Source organism: Leuciscus leuciscus (genome assembly GCF_965113295.1).
Source record: "Leuciscus leuciscus genome assembly, chromosome: 1".
In the NCBI taxonomy this organism is placed as follows: domain Eukaryota; kingdom Metazoa; phylum Chordata; class Actinopteri; order Cypriniformes; family Leuciscidae; genus Leuciscus; species Leuciscus leuciscus.
Window position 1 is genome coordinate 63626284 of NC_138725.1, and position 24625 is coordinate 63650908.

Consider the following 24625-nt stretch of genomic DNA (forward strand, 5'->3'; position numbering starts at 1 on the left):
CCATCACCACAATAATAAGTGCCACTTTCATTATCACCAACTTCATTACCATCTTAGAACCTTATGCAGAGTCTAAGCATTCAAGCACAGTTGGTGAAGGTACGCTTCACATGCTTATATTTAGACTGCAAGTTATCATTTTGATTTTTGCCTCCTGCTCAGTGTGGGAATGAATGCGGTTTCTCGTTTCTGGATATAACTTGAACAGTTGTGCAGTACGTGAGTCATAGCATGCTTGGGTAACGAGTGCGGTAGTCTGTGGATCTGTTCGGAATTTAAAACCAGATTTGTGTCCTCAGGATCAAAGCTTACACTGAGCCTGCGGTCTCAGGGAGAGATAGGGAGAGCACTAATAATATTGTTGCTCTAGGAGTTCGAACTCTCTTGGCAAACAGAGAACTTGCTCTGTGGAATTATAAGGAGTTATAACACTGACATCCTGATAATTGTGGACCGCTTGAACTATGCTTGCAAATCTATACTAATATATAAAATGTTCAATCAGAGCTAGCAGCGTGTTTGAGTTATAAACCCTCGATATTTTTCCTAAACATGGTCTTGCCGCAGCATGAATAATGACCAAACTTTCAATAATGATCGATGGATACCTATATTACGAATAATTATGTAGTAATAAGAAGATGCAGTTCTCTCATCCGCCGCGTGGAGGCGACATCCCGCAGTAAAGGAGTTCTTCCTTAGTCCTGAGTTGTCGGGCACACTCATACATTGTTGCTCGCAGTACTGAAAGGACACGGACACTGAATTTGGGGGAATACATCCAAGATACCGGACGGAATATTTCCTCATCGAGACTCCACTAATTCAGCCTTTACTTTTCTCGACCACTGGATTTAAAGTGTCTCTTTGCAGGGCATCCACTTTGAGAGATGTCTCATGACGCGCAGAGATGCAGCGGGGTCGATTCACTCCTTTGAACGCAAATTACTGAATTCACCTGAACCCACTCCTGAAAGGTTTCCTAGATTAAAAATGTGGCATTTTGTTCTTATTGCCTAACTTTTTTTTGTGGATAAACCTAAATAAATAACCAAAAGACTTAACAAAAAATAGAATGATTGTCAGTTGAATTTGTGCTGTTTATGCTGTTACAGTTCATAAACTTTGCTTCATCAGACTTTGCTGCAGTTTATTGGTCTCTGACGGGTATAGATTGATTTATAGACTCCTCCTTATTAAGCGCTGGTTTTGGACGCGCGGGAGCAGCGCGCTCAGTGTCTCGCATTGCTCTTTGGAAACCGGGACTACGGCGCAACATGTATCCAGCGCGGCGCTGGCGAACGCGTGCTGCGGACTCACAGCCGTGTCGGAGCATCATGTCAAGGCGCGCGTTAACTCTGAAGTGGGGCGCCGGATGGATTCTGATGTTTTCATTCATGAATAACACTTGGGCGCAAGGTAAGAGTCTCCGATCTTGCACTGGCCCCTGAGACTCAGCGCTCACAAGGCAGTGATGTGTGGGATTTATGGAAAGAACCCAAAAGGAATGCTAATAGAATTTTAGTCACAATTTGGAACCAGTTCTAGTGGGATCCAACAGGAACCCCGTATGAATCCTGTTAGAATTAAACAAATCATTCATGGATGAACTAAAATTTCCAGATTATTTTTAAGATTTCATCTTATGCAGATTTTAAGGCTAGTTCTAAATTATGATATAAATGTTATTAGTATTTCTTTTTGGAACGAAGCAGTCTTTATTTAACAGTGAAGTTTGGAATATGATATTTGCTGCTGAATAACCTGGCAGATGTGATTGAAATAATACCCTGTGGTCTCCTATATGACCAACATGCCCCATCACTTGTAGAGCAATCCCATGGGATGGAGAGAAGGTATCCTGCACTAATACTGCACATTACAGTGCATTTCTAGGATTTACTACACCACACCTACGCAATGGGTAAAGTTTGAAAAGAGAGGTCTGCTCAGAGAATGAAACATATATCTCAGCTCATCTGTGATCAGATCATAGAAAATGCCAAATGCAATAATGGATGCATGCTTTTTCAAGCTATGGCATGTATCTTGTTGAATAAAAATCATATTATCTCATATATCGTATTTCAATTATCATGCTTTCTTGCCCACTTAGCTGAAAATACAACGATTTTGCTAACATTTGGCCAATTTTAGATTATCTGCTAAGAACTGTACTTTAGGCAGAATTAACATAAATGGTAATTCCACCATGTCAGTTCTTAAAGTTCAAAATCTACAAAGTGCCTTGTAGGATAATGCATATTTCCGTTTTGTTTTTATTTAATAGTTATTTATTAAAATAAAAATTAACATTTTATTTGAGTAAAATAATGAATTACTATATTTTAATAATTAATTACTATATTTTGAGTAAAAGTATATATATATATAAATTCTTTTGGTTATTTATTTAAATGTGTGTGTGTGTGTGTGTGTGTGTGTGTGCACGCTTGTGTGTGTTCTGTTTTCTGAGTCTGGTTTGGAATGACAACTGTTGACATGACCATCCCTAAAAGGGTCCACAATTATAAAAATTAATGCCAATAAATAATCAAATATGCCTATATAAAATAAAACATCAGAATATGAGAATGTATGTTGCTTTAAATTGACTTGAAGAGCAACTAAACCGACAATTGAATTGCATCAATGTCCCATCCATCTCCCTGACTGTCATACCATCGCTTGTTCGTCCAGTTGGTTCCTGAGGGTATTTTACCATTTGACAAGGTGTTCTGCTCTGTCCACGGGGTGCATTTCTCATCTATTAACTGCTGTAAAAAAAAAAAATGGCCCTGGCATCCGTAGGAAGATGGCTGATATACAGCCCAGTGATCCATCCTGTTTGACAGATCTTAAAGTACTGGCACTGGTGATTCATTCACTGTGAAGAGGCTTGGATTGCATCTGATCATTACAATGCCCTAAGCATTGGACTGCTAAAAGCAGCATAATCCTTGAGCATGTCAGCCTTTGAACGGGCCACATTGGGGTATAAACGACCCCCTATCTAATCTAAGAAGCTTTCAGCCGTCCCCTATTATGCATGGCACAGTGTTTGGTGACACTTTTAAGCATCCTGTCATGGAGCGTACGCATACATTAGCACGCTATAGACAAGGTCTGTCCGGTGTTTGTTTAGCGCTGTTCAGGACTGCATTGTTTTTCCTCGTATTGATTAGATCCCTGTTTTCATCCTTAAGTGTACTTTCAATGCCCTTGGACAGCTTTAAGGGAGCTTAGCGGTAACTAAAAGGAAACCCAGCACTTTGGTCAATGGGTAGAAAAGGCTTTCTGATCCCCTTTCACCTCAAGTCTTTCTCTGGTGATCAATTGCTCGGCTCCACTTGAAGCTGCCAGACTTTGCAGCCCCGAATGACCAAATAGGTACCAGTCACAGAGGGTGGCTGGAAGAAGCAGCAGCAGTCGCAAGGCTCTTTCTTTCACGGAGGGTGGCATCAACCCACTATCGGGGAGCAGCGAGCCTCTGATGCCCAAAGTTACCCCCACGGGGCCGCCGCCGTATTTGTTCTGAAGCTTCCCGCTAATGAGTATCAGCGTGACTGGCACGCAGGGTATACAGCAGAATGAGTTCAGTCATCCTTGCGGAGCGTGGGGAACACAGAGTATTCCATAAATTAGGAAGGCTCAGAAGCTGAAGGGGTCTCTGGAGACGAGGAGGTGTCATGTGCTTGTTTTTTCCATCCAAAGGCTGAAAATGTTTCTCGTGCTGCGTTTAATAGCGATCTGGGCTCTAATTCCACCTGGATACCTGATAGAGTCCGCAAAAAGAGACGGCTCCTGCAGTGTGACACTTATTTTGCCCTCAATGAAAAGCAGAAACCCTCCTTGTGAGGTTATCCACCTTCAGAGTGTGTGACCAATAAACCAGTGCACAAATGCTTTTCAAACACTTGAAGAAAAGTGTCAGTAAATTAGTTGTCAAAAAATCGGTACTGAAATAAAAAAAAATTGACGATACCGTGACTTGAGTGCTGTTGAACTCTTAAACAACACCTTAAACGCTTAAACACCTCTGATTGGCCATTGTGTTGACATATTAGGGATTGACACATTGATATATTAGGGATCCGCTGATATATGCCCGCTTTCAGACGCCCCCGTGTGTATCTGTGTTAGCGCTCGATGAAGAGTGTCAAAACAAAATGTTTTTGCAGCATTGATCATTTTAGCCAATCACAGACATATATGTTGAGCTCGTCAACACGATGCCCAATCAGATACATATATTTTGAGCGTGTCAACACAGTGGCCAAACAGAGGTGTTTAAAGGGATACTCCAGGATTTAGCATTAAGCTTTGTATTAGTAGAAAACCTGTAGTATTTTCGAATTACCGTGCTTTCCACCCTCATATCCCCCTGAGACGAGAGATTTATGTATTTTTTGATGTGCGTTTTAACATTGCTAAGAAAATTCCCGCTCCTCCGTGAGAGATACGAGACCAGAGCGTCTTTGACTGCGGCGCGTCCTGCTCATCGGTAATCACGCCACCGGCCTCGCGCCGTTCTCCCGCGCCCCTCAGCCTCGTCCTGCTCTCCACAGTAAACATAATGAATGGCGACTGTAGAACGCAAAAGCCGAATCCCGGACATTTTGGGCGATCTCGAAATCCCGGGGAGACTCACCAGCTAATCCTTGTTGTTTACCGGCTGAGCTCTCTTACCGGGAGGCGTGGCTTGGGAGTGGTCTCCTAGGGCAGCGAAGCAAGTGCATTCTGGGAGTTGTTGTCTTTCATCCACATAAGCCAAAACATTTTTTTCTGCCTTTTCTCAGTCTAGAAAGCTCCAAATTCAAAAATAATTTCACATTTCTTCTACATAAATGACCCATTTTAAATACACATTCATCTTTCCAGAGGTGAAGTATCCCTTTAAGAATTCGTTTAACAGCACTCATAATGCTGGAGGGAAATGCTGGTATCGTCACTTTTTGATCATTTCAGTACCAACTTGGTACCGAAGTCTGTACTTTTTGACATCTCTAGTCAGTATGCCTAAGAATATATGTGTGTATTGTGTGGAGGGTAACGCATTACAAGTAACACTAGTTCTTTTATCAGATTACTTTTTCCAAGTAACTAGTAAAGTAACACATTATTTTAAAATTTACAAGAAAATATCTGAGATATTTTTTTAAATAAGAAAAGAAACAAGCAAGCCCAGCCCAAATGAAAAAAGGCAATGTAACACATTACTTTCCATAGAAAGCTATCACAATTAGTTACTTTTTTAGGGTGTAACACGCTATTGTAACGCATTACTTTTAAAAGCAACTTTCCCCAACACTGTGTGTGTGTGTGTGTGTGTGTGTGTGTGTGTGTACGTATTTCCTTGGATTTTGAATTAATCCTTACTGTTATATCGCAATTTTGAAACAATGTCTTTGTGGCATTTTGTTGCATCATTTGACAGCTGTCAGACATCTTTAAATCTTCTGATTAGATTTGATAATCCTCCATGCTTACAAAAATGAATTCGGGTGGAATCCACGTCTTTATGCGATTAAAACTGCCTGCACTGTTGTTTAAGCTGGATAATGCACGCAGGCATATGTCAAGACGTCGACCGCCAGTCATTCATACACATCGACTGAGTCATGCAAATAAGGAGGGTCTGACCCATTTGCCTTAAAAGCCTTAGGAAATTCAAGCCACAGTCGCGTTTCAAGTTAAAATTTGCCACCGTGCGGATGTTCCCCTCCTTTGAGGGCACTAGTAAAGCTTGTTCCCATATGAACACATGGGACTCGAGCGCTGTTTTTGATGTCCCAGATGGGCCATAATGAGCATGGAAGACCACAGCTCCAGATGCCCTGTCATAATTATGCGCCCGTGCACCAGTTGCTTCATATTTATCTGTAAGCGCCGTGACACTTATTTAATTAAACGTCTTGGAAGCAAGGTCCCGCCATGGCAGCAGATGTCTCGTGAATTTTTGACAAAACGCATGGCGTTCTCTGCAAGCTCTAGCTGCGACAGCCCCAGCACATGGCCCCCGCAGGTAAAACAGACTTGACAGCCCAGCTCCTGTTATCCCATGCCGTCTACACGCTAGCTTTTCCTCGTTCCTCGCCACTGCAGTCTGCTGATGTTTATTCATACAGTCAGTAGACTGAGGAATGAATAAACGGCTCAAAATGAGGCACGTCGACCTCTGCAAGGCTCTGTCTGGTTTTTTCATTATTGGATGTCAAACTTTTCTTCCTATCGGAGCGGTGGCTCACGTTAATCTGCCTCGAGACCAAATGCGATTGTAGCCTAATATTAGAGAACCTGTAGACTGACTGTGCGGAGCCTGTATCTCGCTCCAGGAGGCTTTTAAACGGACTCGTTCGAGCGGTAAAACTGTTTGGATAGTGCAGAATGGAAATATAATCAGATAAGTTTAGACTTTAGGGCCCCTGCCTAGTAATTGCAGTGAGCCTGAGGGGGTATGACTGTCAGTGTTAGTGTGGGGCCAACGAGAGTCAGATCTAGCATTGCATCCATGAATTCCGGCTTCTAATGCAGTCCCAGAGGAGATCCGACTGCTATCTGTTCGCTGCGAGCACACGTAAGAGCCCGTTTCATTATTCTGCCGCAAATGAATGTCTTTTCATATTACGCCTCTGGAATGGCATTGTTACCAGGCCTTGCTTGATTCTGTCTCAGTCGTCAGTTGGGTGGAAATAAGGATTAATTCATAAAGCTTTTTAAAATTCTGTGTTAAACCGAATTTCTACAAACATCATTTGGCTCCAATCAGTAAGGAAGCAGTTTCTGCCAACGACCAGCTGCTGCTCGCTTGATGATGATAATGAGAATCCTTCAGTTTTGTAATCGGTTGCTCTCTTAATATTTCTGCAGTTTTACTACAGCATTATTTATGTAGAGGGGATATCTGTTTGTTCACAATTGCTACAACAAAGTGCTTTAACTCACAGCTTCAGCGTGTATCACATTCAATCAGATACTAGTACAGCACTTGAAGGTTGACGCTGATTTTGTGGGTTGACGCTGTGTAGTGTTTATATAATAGTCAATGTATCCATGAAATACAAGGACTGATCTTCTGGAGCTGATAATGAGGCCTTGTCCACACAAATAAGTTCATTTTGTCTTCGTTTTGGCCTTCCGTCCACATTGAGATGGCATTTTTGTCAACAAAGATGGTGCTTTTTGAAAACGCCCTCCAAGTGGATACATTTGAAAATGGTGTTTTCCCGTTGTAGTGTGGACTGTGAAAACGGAGGTATTTGAAAATAATGCAGATGTTTAGTCATGTGACGTATATTATATCCATAGATATCTATAGTTATACCGGCATTGTTGTGTCTGCTATATAGTGTTGCTAAAGATAAATGCTAATTTGTACAGTCTACTTATAGGTTTCCTGCAAAGATGACTGAAAATTTACTCGCAATTGTCCTGCGGCAAAACATGATGACAATTGCGTTTTAGACCATGTGATTTTGAATGCAACGTGGACGCAACACTGAGTGGTGTGAGATTTTGCTAATAAAATGTTTGTGCCTGAAGAATAGCATGATAACTTTATAATGTCTGCTCTCTCTGAATCATCTTGTGAACTTTTGGTATGTTTTACACATGCGCAATATGGTTTTTAAGCATTTTCAGATGTTTCAATGTGGATGAAAAGCTTCAAATTGGAAAAAGCTTGAAAAAGCTTGGTACACGTGGATTGCCAGATGTGCGCCGGATCTGGGACGACACTATGTTGCTGTCTGGGTAGTGTGGACAGGGAGCGTTTTGAAATGTAAACGCCGTTTTCAAATGTATCCGGATTAATGTAGACGTAGCCTGAGTTACATTTAATTTTGCTATGTCTTTTTTTCACCCTTTTGACAAGACCATCATTGAATATTGTGTTTTGAACACTTAACATTTAACATGGACTTGAGTTAATAAATGCACTCACACACACAGAGATTGTTTACTGACATAAGAGTTTATTATAATTATCCATCGAAATGAGTGAATGAAATGCCTGTTGTCTTTATGCAGTATTGTTTGTCCCATGATGGGGAAACGGTGGCGGGAATCTAGATTGGAATCTACCACTTATTAATTGAGCATGGGTGTTTTAGGGACAACGCGGCCGAGTTGCTTCTGTTACTTCCTGTTTAATGTATTGTATATGATATCAACTGTTGCATAAGAGAGTAAATTATCTATTTTGAACAGTATGAGAAAATGTTTCTTCTAGACTCTCTATTTATGGGAAAATGTGTAAAGTGTTGTATGTGAGTTTGTCCCTCCCCATGGGGTAATGGTGCTGGCCGCCAGTATAAATGTGCTCGTCTGTGTTTAATGGAGTTAGTCTGTATTGGTTGCTATAATGGAGAGTGTGGCCTGAGTGCTGCAGGTACTTTTTACTTTGTTGATTTGTTATTTTTTGGGAAATTTGCATTTGGCTTTATTGCTTTTGACTCTAATTTGGATGTTTTTGGATAAGATTTGTCCCTTTTTTGAATAAATTTTTCCATTAATGTTATATATGTGGGTACGTTTTTTTTTTCATGATTTTGCTAGTGGTGGGCAGATCGAGGCTTCGTGAAGCAATGAAACAGTTGAACCAAATGGGCCATATTGTTTTGAGGCTTCGAATCAACCCGACACCCGTCTCAACGGTGACACCTAGTGGTCACTTGCAGGTGTTGATCTGAAACAACCTTGATGAGCCATTAATATTTTTATTTTTTATTATTGTATTTTTCTAATATGTGAAGCTTGTAACCTATAGGCTCCTCACTGTGCATAATGTTATTTTGGTCCTGCAAAATGAATATTAATAAAAGAAATCAAGCCACAATGTCTCACTTTTTTAGAGATTTTTATTAAAAAATATTAATTTCTCTGCTGTGGAAGGACTTAGCCTACTTCTTTTTTTACAGATAATTTCTCCAGCCTTTGAAAAAATCCTCTCACAAGGGACACTTGTTGCTGGCATGTTGCTGGCACTTGTTGCTGGCATTTTTAGCTAGGACATACAAATGAGGAAAGATTACTGCTCTCTCTTTCCAGTAAGTTTGTGGATCATGAGTTCTGGGCAAATTTCAAATTCTCCTCAAATGGCGCATCATGGATGATGTATTGTTGCAGTAGGCTAGCTGCCGATCACAATACACACATCTCACTTTATTTGGGGTTTCTAAATGGAAATGCACCCACACCACAGATGTACGGCATCTCTTCTGGGGAGCCTCCATTTTATCTATCTATCCAAATCTATGTATCTAGATATTTATCTAGATATGTATCTAGATATAATCTATCTATGTATCTATATATGTATCTATCTATAATCTATCTATATATGTATCTATTAATCTAGCTGTCAATTTATATTTATATCTATGTATCTATTAATGTGTCACTATACTCTGTCTGTCTCTAGCCTATCAGTCAATGTGTTGTGTAAATTTAAAAGTAAGCCTAAATAGCCTATAACTAATCAAATCGCACTATGTCACTATATCACCAAAAATCCGCTATCTCAAAATCAAACTCCTCTCACAAAAACCCACGTGGTCAATATGCGTTGATTTCACTTTTATACAGATGTGCGATTGTGTGGTCTGTTCCCGACCGTGTCAATCAAACGCTGATTCGGCGGACCACACCTGATGAAACACTTAGTGAAACACTTCGAGGCTTCGTTTGGCCATAGTCACGTGACATGGGTGTTTTGAATCACGCTTCGGATCAGTGTTTCGAAACATCTGCGCTTCGGGATCTCGCAAAGCTTCGGAACGACTGTTTCGCGTCAGCCATCCCTAGATTTTGCACGTTTGAATAAATATTCATTTATACTTCAGACTTTTTGTATTCACTCTGCCTCTGTTTAATTGGGCCACCCATTTTTTTTTGGTGCCTATTACTGGGTTCCTATTACACGTTGGCCAAAAGGCTTGGTTTACAGGCTAGACCCGCACCAAACCAGCATAGAAATCATGCTGGTCTAAACTGGTCTTGCCTGCAAGGTTTAACTTTGAGAGTTTTGTATCTGACCAGTGAAATGTGTGAACGTTTAGCGACATTAATGAAATAAGAAAATGAGATACCATACAAGCTACCACCAAGTCCCCAGAAAATGAAATTCTGAATGCTGTGGAAAATACACACCAGTCTTCTGTCAAGACTCACTGTGTGTGTGTGTGTGTGTGTGTGTGTGTGCATATTTGCATGAGTGAGATTTATTCCTAGTGTACCCATTCAAAACATCTCTTCCACTGTTCTCTTCCAAGTCAAATTAAAATGAATAATCACAGTTTACTTAAGTGTAATGTTTGGCAGGCTGCTAAATTGCCTGCTGTTGGCGCAAATTTGCCTATGGAAAATAAAGTAAACAAAAAGTTTCCACGGCTGTTATGATTTCATCTGGTTGTATTTTCATCATGTATCTGGTTTTAGTTTCATGTATTTTCTAAAACGTTTTTAATATTGAACAATAAATACCCCCTACGCACACACGTGAATGGTTGCAGATAGGTGCATTGGACACAAGGAGTATTTCAACGGGAGTAGAAAAAGAAATGGCTGGTGAAGGTCACGTTTTGAGCTTGCTCACAATATCATTCAACCCGATTTATTTTTTAATGACAACATAAATACAAAACTGATCCGGTTTACTTTCAGAATTCTTACAAATCTGTTTCGCAGGCAAAACATTTGATATTTAAGGTGGGTCGAAACAGAAGCTGAATGCTGTAAGATTGAATGCTTTGAGGAGAGGGATGTCAATAATGAAATTCCTGCCTTTGGGCGCAAACTCATTATTTCAGGGCTAGTTTAAATAAAAGCATCAGCTTGAGTGAATTTGGTTTTCATTTTCTGGTTGTTTACAGCAACTGAGACAGGGAAGCGCTAGTGGTATTATAGGCTTAATAAACGCTTTGCATGTGCATTTGCTTCAAGGAAATTTGCTAACAACTCGGGGCAAATTTTGCACAAGTCATGATGGAAATGGCTGGTGTGTGTGTCCTTATGAAGTCATTATGTAGTGAAGGTTCTTTCTGAATAGCCTCGATGTACAATGAACGTCTCCTAAAGAGACCTTGGCTACTGACTTGCTTTGCATCGAAATGAAATTAGCAAATCTTTCAAAGCGATCTTGTCATGAAAAAAGTGCTTTGTAAAGGAGAAAATGTGATGAAATTCTGACAAAGTGTCATTTTCCTGCTGCATACAAGCTTGTTTCAAGCCTCTGGGCTGTTTCGGTGTCAACATTTAAACAACAGAAAGCTTGACTGAAGGGAAACAGCAGCTAGAAACAAAGCCCTCTACATCTTTTCCCTTATTCAGCTTCATCCTCCTGGGAAACTGGGAGTGCATTCTTGTGTTGTGAATAAAATAGCAAAGTGGCAACACGACCGTATGATAGAGACATTGATAGAAAGATTGAAAAGGGGGGCTATGAGGGAAGAGGAAAGCAAAAAGAGATGCAAGCCTCATTTTTTTTTCTCTTCTTCTTCTGAAAAGCTCCAGCGCTGTGAACCCATTTATGTGCACAAAAGACTGAGCTCTGTTGTTTTGGCCGTACGTGCTCAAAAAAAGGTGTTCAATCCAAGCCCTACCAATCACAACATGGATAATTTTAGCCATAAAACAATCTTCTGCTCTCCATTCATCAGAGCTCTTTCTCTCAGTAACAAAAAAAAGCTCTCAACGCAGAGCAGTGCTGTGAATTGTGAGTAGCCTTGTGCCGATTTCAGGATTTTCGCCTTAAAGATGCTGTGAAATTGGAGTTTTGTGGATTTTAGTCCATGTCTGTTAGCTTTGAGGGTGTCTACACTGTATACACTGCTATATTACTAAAAGTTTACCAAACAAACTTTTTATTAGTAGATAAGTGAGCATAACATTTACAGTCTTTCACTTACGAGAAAATGGACCAAAAATAATGATAACTCATCTTGCACTCATAGACGTGCAATGATGTTTTAGTGCCATGTTAAAACTATCTATCTATCTATCTATCTATCTATCTATCTATCTATCTATCTGTCTGTCTGTCCGTCCGTCCGTCCGTCCGTCCGTCCGTCCCTCCCTCCCTCCCTCCCTCCCTCCCTCCCTCCCTCCCTCCATCCATCCATCCATCCATCCATCCATCCATCCATCCATCCATCCATCCATCCATCTATCCATCTATCCATCTATCTATCTATCTATCTATCTAGTATGGTGTCTAAAACATTTTTTAATATAGAACAAAAACAGGACCTCTGTTTTTTGGTTGCATTGTAGTTTTTCTCAGAATGCAAGTATACTGCAATTTCGAATGTCTTTCAGCGATTCATTTCCCCCCAATTCAGATTCTCTTTGCCCCCCCAAAAAAGTATTTTGACGGAGCCCCTCGATATGTCCTTAACCAAAAAATATGGACCTTACTGTAGTCAGATAAGCGTCGTTACAAAATGACCTATTTTGGATCCCGAGTGCAGATCCACAATCTGAACAAGTCTCCGTATGACCTTCCAACAGGAGCTTGGCGTAAGTGACCGGACATTTCAGTCTACGAGGGACAGGAAGACATTTCTGAAAGCGCGGCACACCCATCGTGGCTGTGGATGGAAATGTTTCAGATTGAGAAGTTGTCTCCCGTCCCTTCAGCCCCCCCTCCTCCTCCCCATCCTTTGGCAGTCCGCCTGGACGTTTGCCTGGCTGGGAGCCGCTGGCTGCATCTCAGTGCCTTGTGCTGGGTATTGATTAGGACAAACGCTGAGCTCTCCCCACCAGCCCAGACTCGGCTCGTGCGAGAATGTGTGGCTTTTTGATGTCACTTGTGTTTCTCTTTCTTCCATCTCGTCTGCGCTTCTTCAAATGCTAGCGACGTAGTGAGCCGTCTCGTGCGCTTGATGTTTCTTTGCATCGCACCTTCCTTGCAAAACAAATCGACTGCCGCTTTGAGCTGGAAACTCACGAGCCCCCGGTGTGTTTCTGAAACTGGTGCGTGTGTGTTCACACACGTGTGTGAGTAGGCCTACTTGTACAAGGCATGCAGAGAATATTTAAATTTTGTTTTTCACTCGCAGTCGCTACAACATTACTTCCACTCAAAGGTTTGTTACTTATCATGCAAAGTCATTGAATTAAAGGGGAAAGTTCACTCCAAAAACGAAAATCCTGTTATTATTAACTCACCCTTATGTTGTTCTAAACCCACATGCTGTTCAGTGGAAATTTTGAATTTTCATGCACTCATTTGCATACAACAAGATTTCATAGTAACTGTATCAAGCTCCAAAAAGCATCATAAAAGTAGGCCATATGACGCTATAATCCAAGTCTTATGAAGTCATATGTAAGGAACAGACTGAAATTAAGGTTATTATTCACTCATAATTTTCTCACCTACCATACAGCTTCAGAAGACTCAAAATATTCAATAAAAATTTCTCAAAAGTCCATACTAATACTAGTGAAACGCAACATTGTTTTCATAGCAGTTTCAATGTGCAATATTATGCTGTTGAATGCACTCTTGAAAAAAGAACATTTGTTGGTATAATCTTCACTGCACAATATTAAATAAAACATTCATTATTGTTGATTCTTTAAATTAAAGGACGTATTACAGTTTTTCTCAGTCGCTTTGGTGCATTTCTCACATCACTATTTACATTTGCACAACAGTTAGTTCAACCTCCACAACATTTAGTCATTTGTGCACATCATAGTAGCAGTTTCTCATTCCTTCCAACAAATTGCAAATGCTTTTGGACATGCATCAATTGCTTTCATACAACTCTCTGCTGTTTTATAACATTATCATTTGCTTATGTCATGTCAGTCAAAATTAACTATACTTGTGAATGCTGAATAGTCATTCCATATAAAACTAATAGTCCTCATTTCATTGCTTGAGTCATTACATACAAAAATGTTGAACTAGTTGTCAAAATCTGTCAAGCAAATTTTACAATTTTTTTAAAATCTTTTTTAATCGCCACTCGAGGAGATACTTTCCTCGCTGCATTGCAAGAGATGATATTCGCTGTGATGTAGATGAAATTATGTGGCCAGACAGAGAGGAACGTCTGGATGTGCATGAATGATTACAGTACTATGTATGTTGTATATTCAGTTCCTATATGTACTGCAATATTGTTTCCAGTTGTGCACAGCTCTACCCAAAGGGAGTTTATGTTTGTTGTAAATAAGGGTGTATTCTTTCTTTTGCCCAATGCTGTGAACAAATTAGAATTGCAAAGAGCATATGCAGTAAAAATGTGAAACATAAATATTCAGTGTCTTGTACTCAGTTACCTCACTAAATACAGTAATGTGTAACTTTACTGTATTTTTCAAATGGCTGTGCAAATAGTATATAGTGCCGTCTTGAGCATTTTCAGGTAGTGTCACCAAGATCTGACTTTTTTGCATTGGAAAACATTTACAGAGTAAACTGTCATAATGAAAACATGACAAAGCCATTTGACTATCTTGTTCATAAACAATGGTGTCAAGACTTTTCATTTTGATGACAATGACACTTTCATTGACATAAATACTTGCTTTTGAGGAATGAGCTCTCCATTATGAGCAAGTAGCCGCTTTTGCAGGTTATCAACTAGGTTTTGCAGTTTGTACTAATTGTTTTGAGAACTGCATTAACTGTTGTGCAAATATAAATAGTGATGTGAGAAATGCACCAAAGCGACTGAGAAAAACTGTAAAGCTACTAAAGATATCCATAATTTTTTAACAATATTGTTTATTAATATTGATGATGGTGACATAAAAAAAAGCTTGTTAGACTGCAAATAAATGGCCATTTTATTTAATTTTTCACTGTGAACTGTCATTTAAAAAATAGCTGTGTAGAGATTCTCCAAAAAGTCTGTGTAAATAAATAATGGCTTTTTTTTTTTCATGAGCAGTTCCTTCATGTGGAATGGCCTTCCACCTAGGGAGATGCAAATTTTGTGGTTATTTTTATGTCGTTTTTATTAAATACAAATATATTTGTAATATACTGCACAATGGATGATTGATCTCCTGAAACAGGAAATGAATTGCCTTGGGAAATGACATTTGGTTTTGTTTAGCTTTTCTCCGCTGGGCACTAATTGTGAGTGTCTTACAAACTGACCAATTTAATGTGTTAATAGATTAGCGCCATTTAATTTGGACTGTTGTTATTACAATGAGGTACAAGACCCAAGAAAAGTCAATTCCAGCCTGTGCCCTGAATGATTTAGCGAGGGTTAGCGGAGCTAGTGAGGTTAAATGGAAAAACTGTGGTGCATTTCTATTTGCTCCTCTTGCAGTAATGAATACTGACAGAGATAAAAGAGACTGTGTGCAGATATTTATTTTCATTTCAAAGGGGGCAAGAAAGCAGACTCTAATAAAAGTCTTCCTCGCCGTGAAACGTCTAAACCGATGCTAAAACACGTGCTTTAAAACAGACGCAGATAATCGTGCAGCCACACGCCAACCCTAAATTGCCCCTTAGCTTTCAGTATGAAGCATTTTTTTCCGAGTTCGGTCTTGAAACGTTTCCAGAAGTGTCAGTGTTTCCAGTATTGAGGGAACTGTGTTCACCGTGTCCACCATTAGAATCAATTCTGGTCAATAGCAAAGCATGTCTGAAAGAGAGAGATGCTCTTTGTAAAATAAAACCCTGTCATGTTGGTGCCTGTTTATTAGTGAGATCCTACAAAGGAAAAGAAAACACATTCGAGAGAGAGGGAGAGATGAAACGAGACGAGTGCACTGGAAAACAGATATATTTATGCAGTATACAGTATTGCACATCCCAAATTCACCCTTGATCCAATGTAGCTCAGAAAGCCTGTTTGAGCGATTGGCTCTGAAATTGTGTGTTCTGTGTTGTGAGAGGTTTTTGCTATACCAAGCAGTAGTGAATTCTGCATTCTTCATTTCAATACCACAGCAAAAATGTGTATGCCGTAGAACACTCGGTATTAATATAAGTAATAATAAATGAAAACATTGGCATTTAGCCTTCAGGTTTTTCTCAGATAAGTAAACATGAGGAATTAATAAAGAGAAGTAAACAATTAGTAATAAAAAGAACAATGAATCAAATGGGATACAACAGAATAAATAACAGCAATAGAACAAAGACAACCAAATAATAAACAGTGTTTGAAAATTCTCACGTAGTCAATTAAACATTTCAAGTATTCAATTAAACACTCAGAAGTGTAAAAAAAGTACGAAAGTATTAAGTATGCTTGATGTTTTGAAGTATACTGCATGATTATTAAAAACTGTCAGTCAGATCTTTTAGGAGACTAGATCGATACTCTATCTATCTATCCATCCATCCATCTGTCTGTCTGTCTGTCTCTCTGTTGTGACATTTTTGGGTACTTTTGAGACTCCAATATTTAAAAAATACTCTTGTAAAAGTAATCTATTTGGTGTTTCAGTGTGTTTCCTTGCTCGAAATGCCAGCTTAGACCATTCTAGACCGGTTCTAGACATTTGGGGGCCCTAGGTAAAATTTATGTTGGAGCCATCATGGTTCAATGACTTTATGTCAGTCAGCTGCAGAAAAGTTTATTTTCTTCACACACTCAGAAGGTGGGACCCAGTTTGAAAGCACCATTATTTGGTTGCATTACAAGGGAGTAACAATTCAACTGTATCCAATGGACAAAGAGCCAAATTATTCAAAAGTAACAGCAAAGCCTTGGTGAGCATAAAATACTTCTTAAAAAAAAAAAAATCGTATTGAACCCACGGTAGAATATGTTAATTATGTATAGGCTCAGCCTGCACAATTAAATGCGATTAATTGTGATTAACATGATCACACAATTAATGGGGTAACATTTTTGATTGACATCCCTATTAAAAGCATCCAGTGCAGAAATCGCCTGCTCGACAATCCCTCAGTATTAGATTCATCCTTGCCGCAAGCTATTTCATAAAGTGACGGGGACAAAATCTATCATTCGTCTACCTTTCTCGCAGTTGTACCGTTGTACCATGCACTATGTCTTCTAAGGACATTGGGCTTGCATTGAATCTCTATCCATCCGGCTTAGTTATGTTGTCCTTACCTCTCGGCTACATAAGCTCTTCTCTATATACTGTAGTTTGTTTTCTTGTGAATGGTCTTGTAGAACTCCCACTCTCTCTGATGCGCTTTGACAAATACATTGAGGGCACATGAAAGGTCACGAAAGGAAGAAACTGAAGCAAGTTCTCCAGATGAAACAAAGAAGTCGCTAGCTGAAGGGAGAGGGTGCTCGCGTCACAGTGAATCAGTGCAGGGCTGGTGATCCGGGTGAAACTCTGTCATCGGGTCTCCACACTGGTCTGCGGGGGCTCTGGATATAGCGGCATCACAAGGACATGTTTCTAAGAAACATCCTTATGTCTCTTTGAGCGCGTTAGGAACGAGCCTGTCAGGACCTTTAAGATGCATACAATGTAGGGGAGAGCGGGGCACAACCTAACGCGGGGCTAGTTGTAACACACTTGTTTTAAATACTTCCACACATGCTAGCATGATGAAACTTAGTGTATTTACTAGTTGCCATATCAACACTATATACAGAAAACATTGCGCCAAAATTCAGAAATCTTTGGAAAATATCACTGAACATTTAAGCATAGCAAAAGTAAATTTTTTACTTACATACATTTTTCATCTCTTTTTTTGGTTTTTATTTAAAATTAGACAAATCTGATATTATTTTAATCTCCAATCTGTTATTTAAAAGTTGAGATGGTTGTTTAATGCTGATCTCACCAGCAGAAGACACTAGCCGGGTTTAAATCCCAGTTGTGCAGGTGGGGAATGTTGTCACACTGCGTTACAATTAGAACAATGATATTATATACTTTTATGAATTCTATTGAGAAACCATGAGAAAAAGGCGAATAAAGACTGAGAGTCAATGTTCAGAAATGATTAATTATTAATATGTTTTGAACTATGCTGTATAGCTAGCCTGGGAAAACCCAGACAACTTCCGGCAAATTTAGATTTGCTCTGCAAGTAAGTCTGGCAAAGAGCTCATTCAAGGCCATTTCCATGCCGTGGAAATTGCGGCACCAATCAGAAACGTTGAGGCGGGCTTTACACAATGACGATCGCTCTGATTGGTTTTAGGTCTAGCCTATCCAATTGTGCCCAGAGGCATTTGAGCGACGTCCACTCCGTTGGTGAAGCGCACCAACTTTTAAATGCAGCATTATTATATTCAAATTGCAAACACATGAGGACAGTCTCCATGAAAGACCCACTGGCAGATGAACATGCTACTACATTTCTCTCCGAAACGGTAGGAAATTAAATTAGATTTAATAGAGGATTTTAACTGTGACAAGATGATTGACAGGGCAGTTTACATGACAGGATGCACGCGACAGATCCGTCCGATAAAGATGATGAAGTAGTATGTCCAAAAGTTGCCTACTTTTTTGCTACACATTCAAAAGTAAATACATTTTCTTCACAAAAAGAGTATACTTTTATGGCGTAGTGTAACATAGGCGAATTGGGACGCAGCATATGGCTTTACACATGACGATCGCTCTGATTGGTTTTTGGAGTTTTAGGTCTATCCAATTGCGCCGAGAGGCATTTGAACGACGTCTGTTGGTGACGCCCCTTTGGAAATGATTTGTCTATGGAGCTTTGCCAGACCATAACTCAGTTACTACTGAGAATGGTCTGGTTTTAACCAGGCTACTATATAGCTGTAATTTGCGGTGTGTTTGTTGTCAAACTCAAGAATTTGTTTATTTTTAATTATAAAAAAATGGCATTATTGTATATGAAAAGCTTAATAATTGTATTTTATTAAGAACATATTTTAATATTTCTTGTATATATATTTTTTGATTAGATGATCAGATTACATTTTAAGCTGTAATATGGTCTTGTTACAATGGACCCCACCTATGGGGCATGTTGTCACATTTCACTTCCAATCTTTCAGGGTAAATCAAGAAAAAAGTATACGCTGTATTAATGAAACAAAACCACATAATTGTACTAGACATGTGGGAAATTAATTTTGAAAAAATAAATACTCTGAACCCAAAGTAGGTTTACAAAAATGGAGAAAGTCAAAAAGAGTTAGGTTGTGCCAGTTTCCTGCAATTCCTTTGAGAGATTCATCAAAGAAATCCCGTCTTACCAACAACTGCAACAGGCATAGTGTTTGTTCAAGTATTTTTTGCATCACCAGAAGCTTCAATCAGAATTGCATTAAAGGTATATATTTCATCAGTTCATGCATTCCCTGTGAATCAGACCTATGACCTTAGCATTGCTAGTGTGATTCTACAGGAATAACTAGTTAAGAAGTCTGTTTTAAAGAGCTCTGTATGATTATGAGTTTTATGAGTCAACCCCACACCGACCAGAATCCTGAACAGAAATTGATTAATAATGGAAATACTGCGCACAGCACATGATCTGAAGTACGTCAGTAACTGTTAGCATGCTAGCACAACATGCTATCAGCTTGCTACAACCTTCTCCTATAAGTTTTGTTTTTAATTAATTCCTTGCTACATATTGAATTTAATATATATTTTTAAATAGTTTAGCTAAATTAGTCAACCGCACTATTAACTAACCGGCTGTTAGATAACTAAATCAGCTAGAATAGCACTTAACCAGCATATGAATCAATGACAAATAATAGTGTCCAGGATAAAAAAAATAAAATAAAAAAAAACAATGCTGCAAGTTAGAAATGCACTGCAAAAATGTCACATGGTGTTACCATCAAGTAAAAAGCAATAACATATTTTCCATACATTTGAGTATAAAAAAAATAATAATTCAATATATTTTTTAAGATGAAAATCATTTTCATAAATATCATAAATTATTCATAAATATTATTCGTTTTTTGGGAGACGCACCACATTTTACAGCCAGAACTAACCTTGCCTTGTCATAAAAAGGTCAAATTATCTGAGACGCACAGTCAAAGGTCAATAAGGGGATCAAAATTCATTTTTTTTCAGAAATTACAAACATGCCCATAATATTGTATTCAAGCCACCCCTTGTAAAAAAGAAGTACACTAGCACACTTTTAAAAAGAGGACTTATTACAAAAATAATATATTTTAAAAGAACATACAAACACTTAATTTCATGTTAATTGAAATTAAATGAAAATATATAATAGTATACATTTATATTAAAATTAGTTGAACAGTCTGTCTGTCTATATCTTCTGTTGTTTTGTCAAATGCCGCAATCCCTGTTAATTTAAAATGATTCCTTGTTAAACGTTTTATGTTCTCATGACATTGTCGCTCTCCTCCCAAAAGCCCAAAACAGTAGCATATATGCTTGTATCTGACCATATGTACAAAGTCAGAAGCATTGGATTGATGCCCTCCTGATGAATTGTGTTATGTTAGCATTTCATTAGCCGAAGAGGAGCTATCAGCATGAGGCAGACAGGAAGGTGATCTGACAGCTCCCCCCTAACCTGTCTATTGATCCTACAGCCTCATTAAACCTCTTATCCAGTGGCTTTCACACACCCGAGCCTGTCATCGCTCTCAAAGCTGTCAGGGCCCGAGCAACATTCAGATCACACACACACACACACGCACACACACACAGGCTGCCAGTTTTCGCAAGCAAACATGCAAGGCTGTGTAAAAAAAAAAAAAAGAAAAGAAGCTTTAATCATGGCACAACAGCGAATGGAGAATGTCAGCATGCCCTCCCCGCTCTGAAAGCGTGCTTTATTAAAGGAGTCCTCAGCGAGCGGCCCATGGAGAATGTCGTGTAGAGCTGGAACAAAAGACGGGGATAAAGTCCAGAGAGTGCATCATAAAACACTTCATTAAAACTTTTCACTGGTAATGGAGGAGATGAGATGCAGTTTAACTCCTCGCTGGAGCTTTTTATTTGTGGCTCACGCGACAAATTTAATTGTATTTGGTTGTCACGAGCGTAGAAGGTGACCGGAGGTGTTTGGCATTGCGGTAATTGTTGACGCCGATGAATCAAAGCAATTGTGATTGCAGGAGCAACTTTGGGAATAACCTGAATTGCTTGACTTTGATGAAGAGTGTGATGCAGAGTTCATAAAGCCTTTGGCTAACATCTTGATGTGAATGTCATCTCGGGATCAAATCTGAGGCGGAATCCTAATTTACAAACTATTTAGCATGTCAGGATTATCCTGTCCCATGATAAAAAATAAAAAAAGCTACCGGGATGACATTTAGTTTAGGGTATGTTTGACATTGCTGAAAGACATTACTGTTTACTACTGTTCATATTACACTACTGTTAAAAAGTTTGGGGTCAGTAAATGGTTTTGAAAGTAAGTCTCTTAGTCTCTTACACAATACCATTTTCAACTTTTTTAGGTGCCTAGTGTTTTTTTACAACGTGACATCGCCACCTACTGGCCTGGCATGAATAACAGCGTCGGTTTCGCAGATCCTTGTGAACGGGGATCGTTTTGACAATGTTGTCGTCTAACGCAAATAAGGAAAAACTTTTCTTTTTTTGGTACATTGTTGTCTTGTAAATGTACCCTTATGCCAAGGCTGAATGTATTAAAAACAATATATTTCAATTATGTTAAAACTTAAAGGTGCTCTAAGTGATGCCGGGAGTGTTGACATTCGAATTGTTGTCAAACAATTCCTCATCCCGTCTCCTCCCTCCTCCCCTCCCTTCCGGCATAAAGGAAAGTCAAAGTAGTCACTAAAAACAAAGTTAAGTTTTACTGATACTTCATTCAATGTGTAATGTCACCAAGTTAGATAAATGCTTTTATATATTGCAGAACAGAATGCAGAAAAAGAGAAACATTGTCTTAAAATCGTTTCGCCACCTGAGGTTATAACTATAACTATAGCTCCCATACAAGGACGCAATAATAGCAAGATAACGTTAGCTTCGCGTTTCCCAGTGAGCATAAACAACGGCGGCGTCGTAAACAAATTTAGTTGTCAATAGCCTATAAATGAACATTCAAATCCATAACAAACCGTGGGTGAAAACAATAATTCACACAAATTGTCGCCCTATTGTGAATTTGCTTGACCATTTACAATAGAGATTGATCGCTAGCTGAAACATATATTGTATTCACCAAAGCTAACGCTGACTGCATAGTTCTAGCTAATTGGATTGGAAGCCCTTCTGCCGGCGGAGTTCTCGCCACATTTCAAGGGTTTTTCCGATGTAAATTCGGGACTTCGCGCGTTCCTTATCCTTGTCCCTCTTCTTTACAATTTGTTCATCGGAACGTCGTCTCTTTAGTCGTGTGTCGGCCATAATTCAAACTTCCCTCTTCATGCTTCTCTCTCGTCTCTCCTCCACACCCCCTTCATGTGCACGCGCACTAACCCCCAAACCACACCCCTCAAATACTTCTTGTCGGTGATTGGCTGGAGCACTGTTTGTTGTGTTTCGTGGTGCGGGTGAGCCCAGTTTGTTTTTGTTGCCGTTTGTGGAGCCTGTGGTGTCTAGAGAGACCGCGTTTTTTTACAGTGTGTTCAGGGGACAGGCAACTAGCGGATAGTGAGGAGATGTTTGCTGTATGTGACAAAAAATGTTTTGGCCTAAAAAACACGTGACATCACTTAGAGCACCTTTAATATATTCCTGTGATGTCTGAATTTTCATCATCATTACTCCAGTCTTCAGTGATCCTTCAGAAATCAGTCTAATATGATGATTTGATGCTCATAAAACATTTCGTATTATTATCAATGTTGAAAACATAGCATTTATTTGAATTAGGAATCTTTTGTAAGAATGAATAATTAAAGGAGAACTCCGGTCAATTTTTTTTAAAAATTGTAAATTTGGAGTGCTGTCAGTACAGAGAACATAGGTTATCACACGCGTGAACTCGACAATCGACTACTGTGGACTTCGACCGAAAACAGGAAGAAAATACAGGTATGTGCGCCTTTAAAGGAACCGTATGTAAGATTGTGGAAACTGGTACTGCAATCACTTTCAAATGACTGTAGAGCGGTGTAATCTTACGGACCCCAAACTTTTGAATGCTAGTGTAATCATTGTTTCTTTGCAATGAGCTCATATGCTGCAATACTAGTGCACTGGTTTATTACACTCTTGGAAGTACCTAATTTAGCGGCACAGTGCATACTTTTCAGAGTATACTTGGGAGACAGTCTGATTGCAACCGGTTGCCATGTCTGCAATCGTTTTTCATGCGTCCATGTGATTCAGCAGCACTAATCTCAGACTGTGTTTGTCAGAGGCCTCACAAGCCTCGTTGCTAATTGCTCTCATTAACAGCCAACACTCACACTCTGCACCCTTCCCTGCAATTAAGACTTTGCAATAGAGATGTTATGAGGTAGAATAATGCAGTGGGTCTAGGAGATAAAGTAACATCTAATTCATTCTCACTTATATTAATGATATCTCATGAAACAAAAAAAGCTTTTGCCCTTGTAGTGTTTTCTTTCCCATTTTGAGAAGTCAAAACACGTGACAGAGCAGGGAATAAAAGGTTTCTGTAGTGTTTGTGTGAGTTATTCTTGCGAGATGAACACGGGATCTGACGGTGAAGTCGCATTTAAGATCTGCTGTAATGAAATGACACTCAAGACTAATGAATATGAAAACATTTATAAAAATAGGCATGAAGCTCCTTGGAGCAAGAGATTGGGTGACTGCCACACTGGCTGAGCTTATATGACAAAAGCTTCAGGGATCATGAGGACACAAACACACACACATGCACAAGTACAATAGACATTATCACCAACTGGAGGACTGAAGGTACTGGAGGTGGTTTCAGGGTTTCAAATAGTTTTTTTTTTTTTTTTTACCAGTGGAGAACAGTCTTTTTTGTTTTTCAGACACTATCCCATCAGCTGTGTTTAACTATTTTAATCTCACAACGATCTGAAACATAATCGACTGGGATACATTTTTAATTTAAACTGCACCTGAAACAATAGGTATGGAAATTATAAGAAAATGTAACAAATTACAATTCCTGTTGAGATTTCAATTGTGATACATCCTTTTTTTATCAAAACAGTTATTTATATTTAACTACTCATATTTATATGACACCATGCAAGTAATTACACAGTTTGTAAGTATACACAGTCCGAAACCTTTCTTCGTTTGATTGGTGAATCTTTAATGACTAGTTAATTACAAGAACTGCCTCCAAAGGGTCGTTCGTTTGTGAGCTGCAACACTGGTTACACACTGGTTTTGTGGTTTATGTTGTATGCAGCCAGCAAAGACATCACAGCTGAAAGATGTGTTATCAGTTTATTGTTTTTGCTTTCTTTCACAGCGCCCAGTCTTTCTTTCGCATCACATTCAAATCACATTCAAGGTAACTTAAATAATACATAATTTCTTTCGCCTTAGTGCTGTACTATTCAGTGGTGCAGCACCTCAGCTGAAAAACAGCTCAAATGGGACTATTGAAAAGGAAAATAGCCATGTATTCTAATATATATATACAATAGTTCTTTCTGGTTCTTGAAGCTGAGAGCCTTTTCCAGCCGTGCAATATTCCCCCATTATCAGCACTGGAACCGTTTCAACGTTTGTATCACTCCGTTTGCAACATTTATCACAGAGAGTGTCATGGCGGATGAGCAAACCACCATCA

The 24625-nt window shown here is 39.2% G+C and overlaps 1 protein-coding gene across 4 annotated transcripts in view; it reads left to right on the top strand.

Moving 5' to 3' along the window:
• The first annotated feature begins 368 nt into the window (after window positions 1-368).
• sdk2a (sidekick cell adhesion molecule 2a) overlaps window positions 369-24625 on the top strand; it is a 150919-nt gene continuing 126662 nt past the window's right edge. For all 4 annotated transcript variants that reach the window (XM_082140852.1, XM_082140853.1, XM_082140854.1 and 1 more), the window contains exon 1: window positions 369-1419. In XM_082140852.1, coding sequence (XP_081996978.1) covers window positions 1278-1419 — 142 coding nt within the window. In that variant the 5' untranslated portion in view covers window positions 369-1277. The remainder of the gene's footprint in view (window positions 1420-24625) is intronic.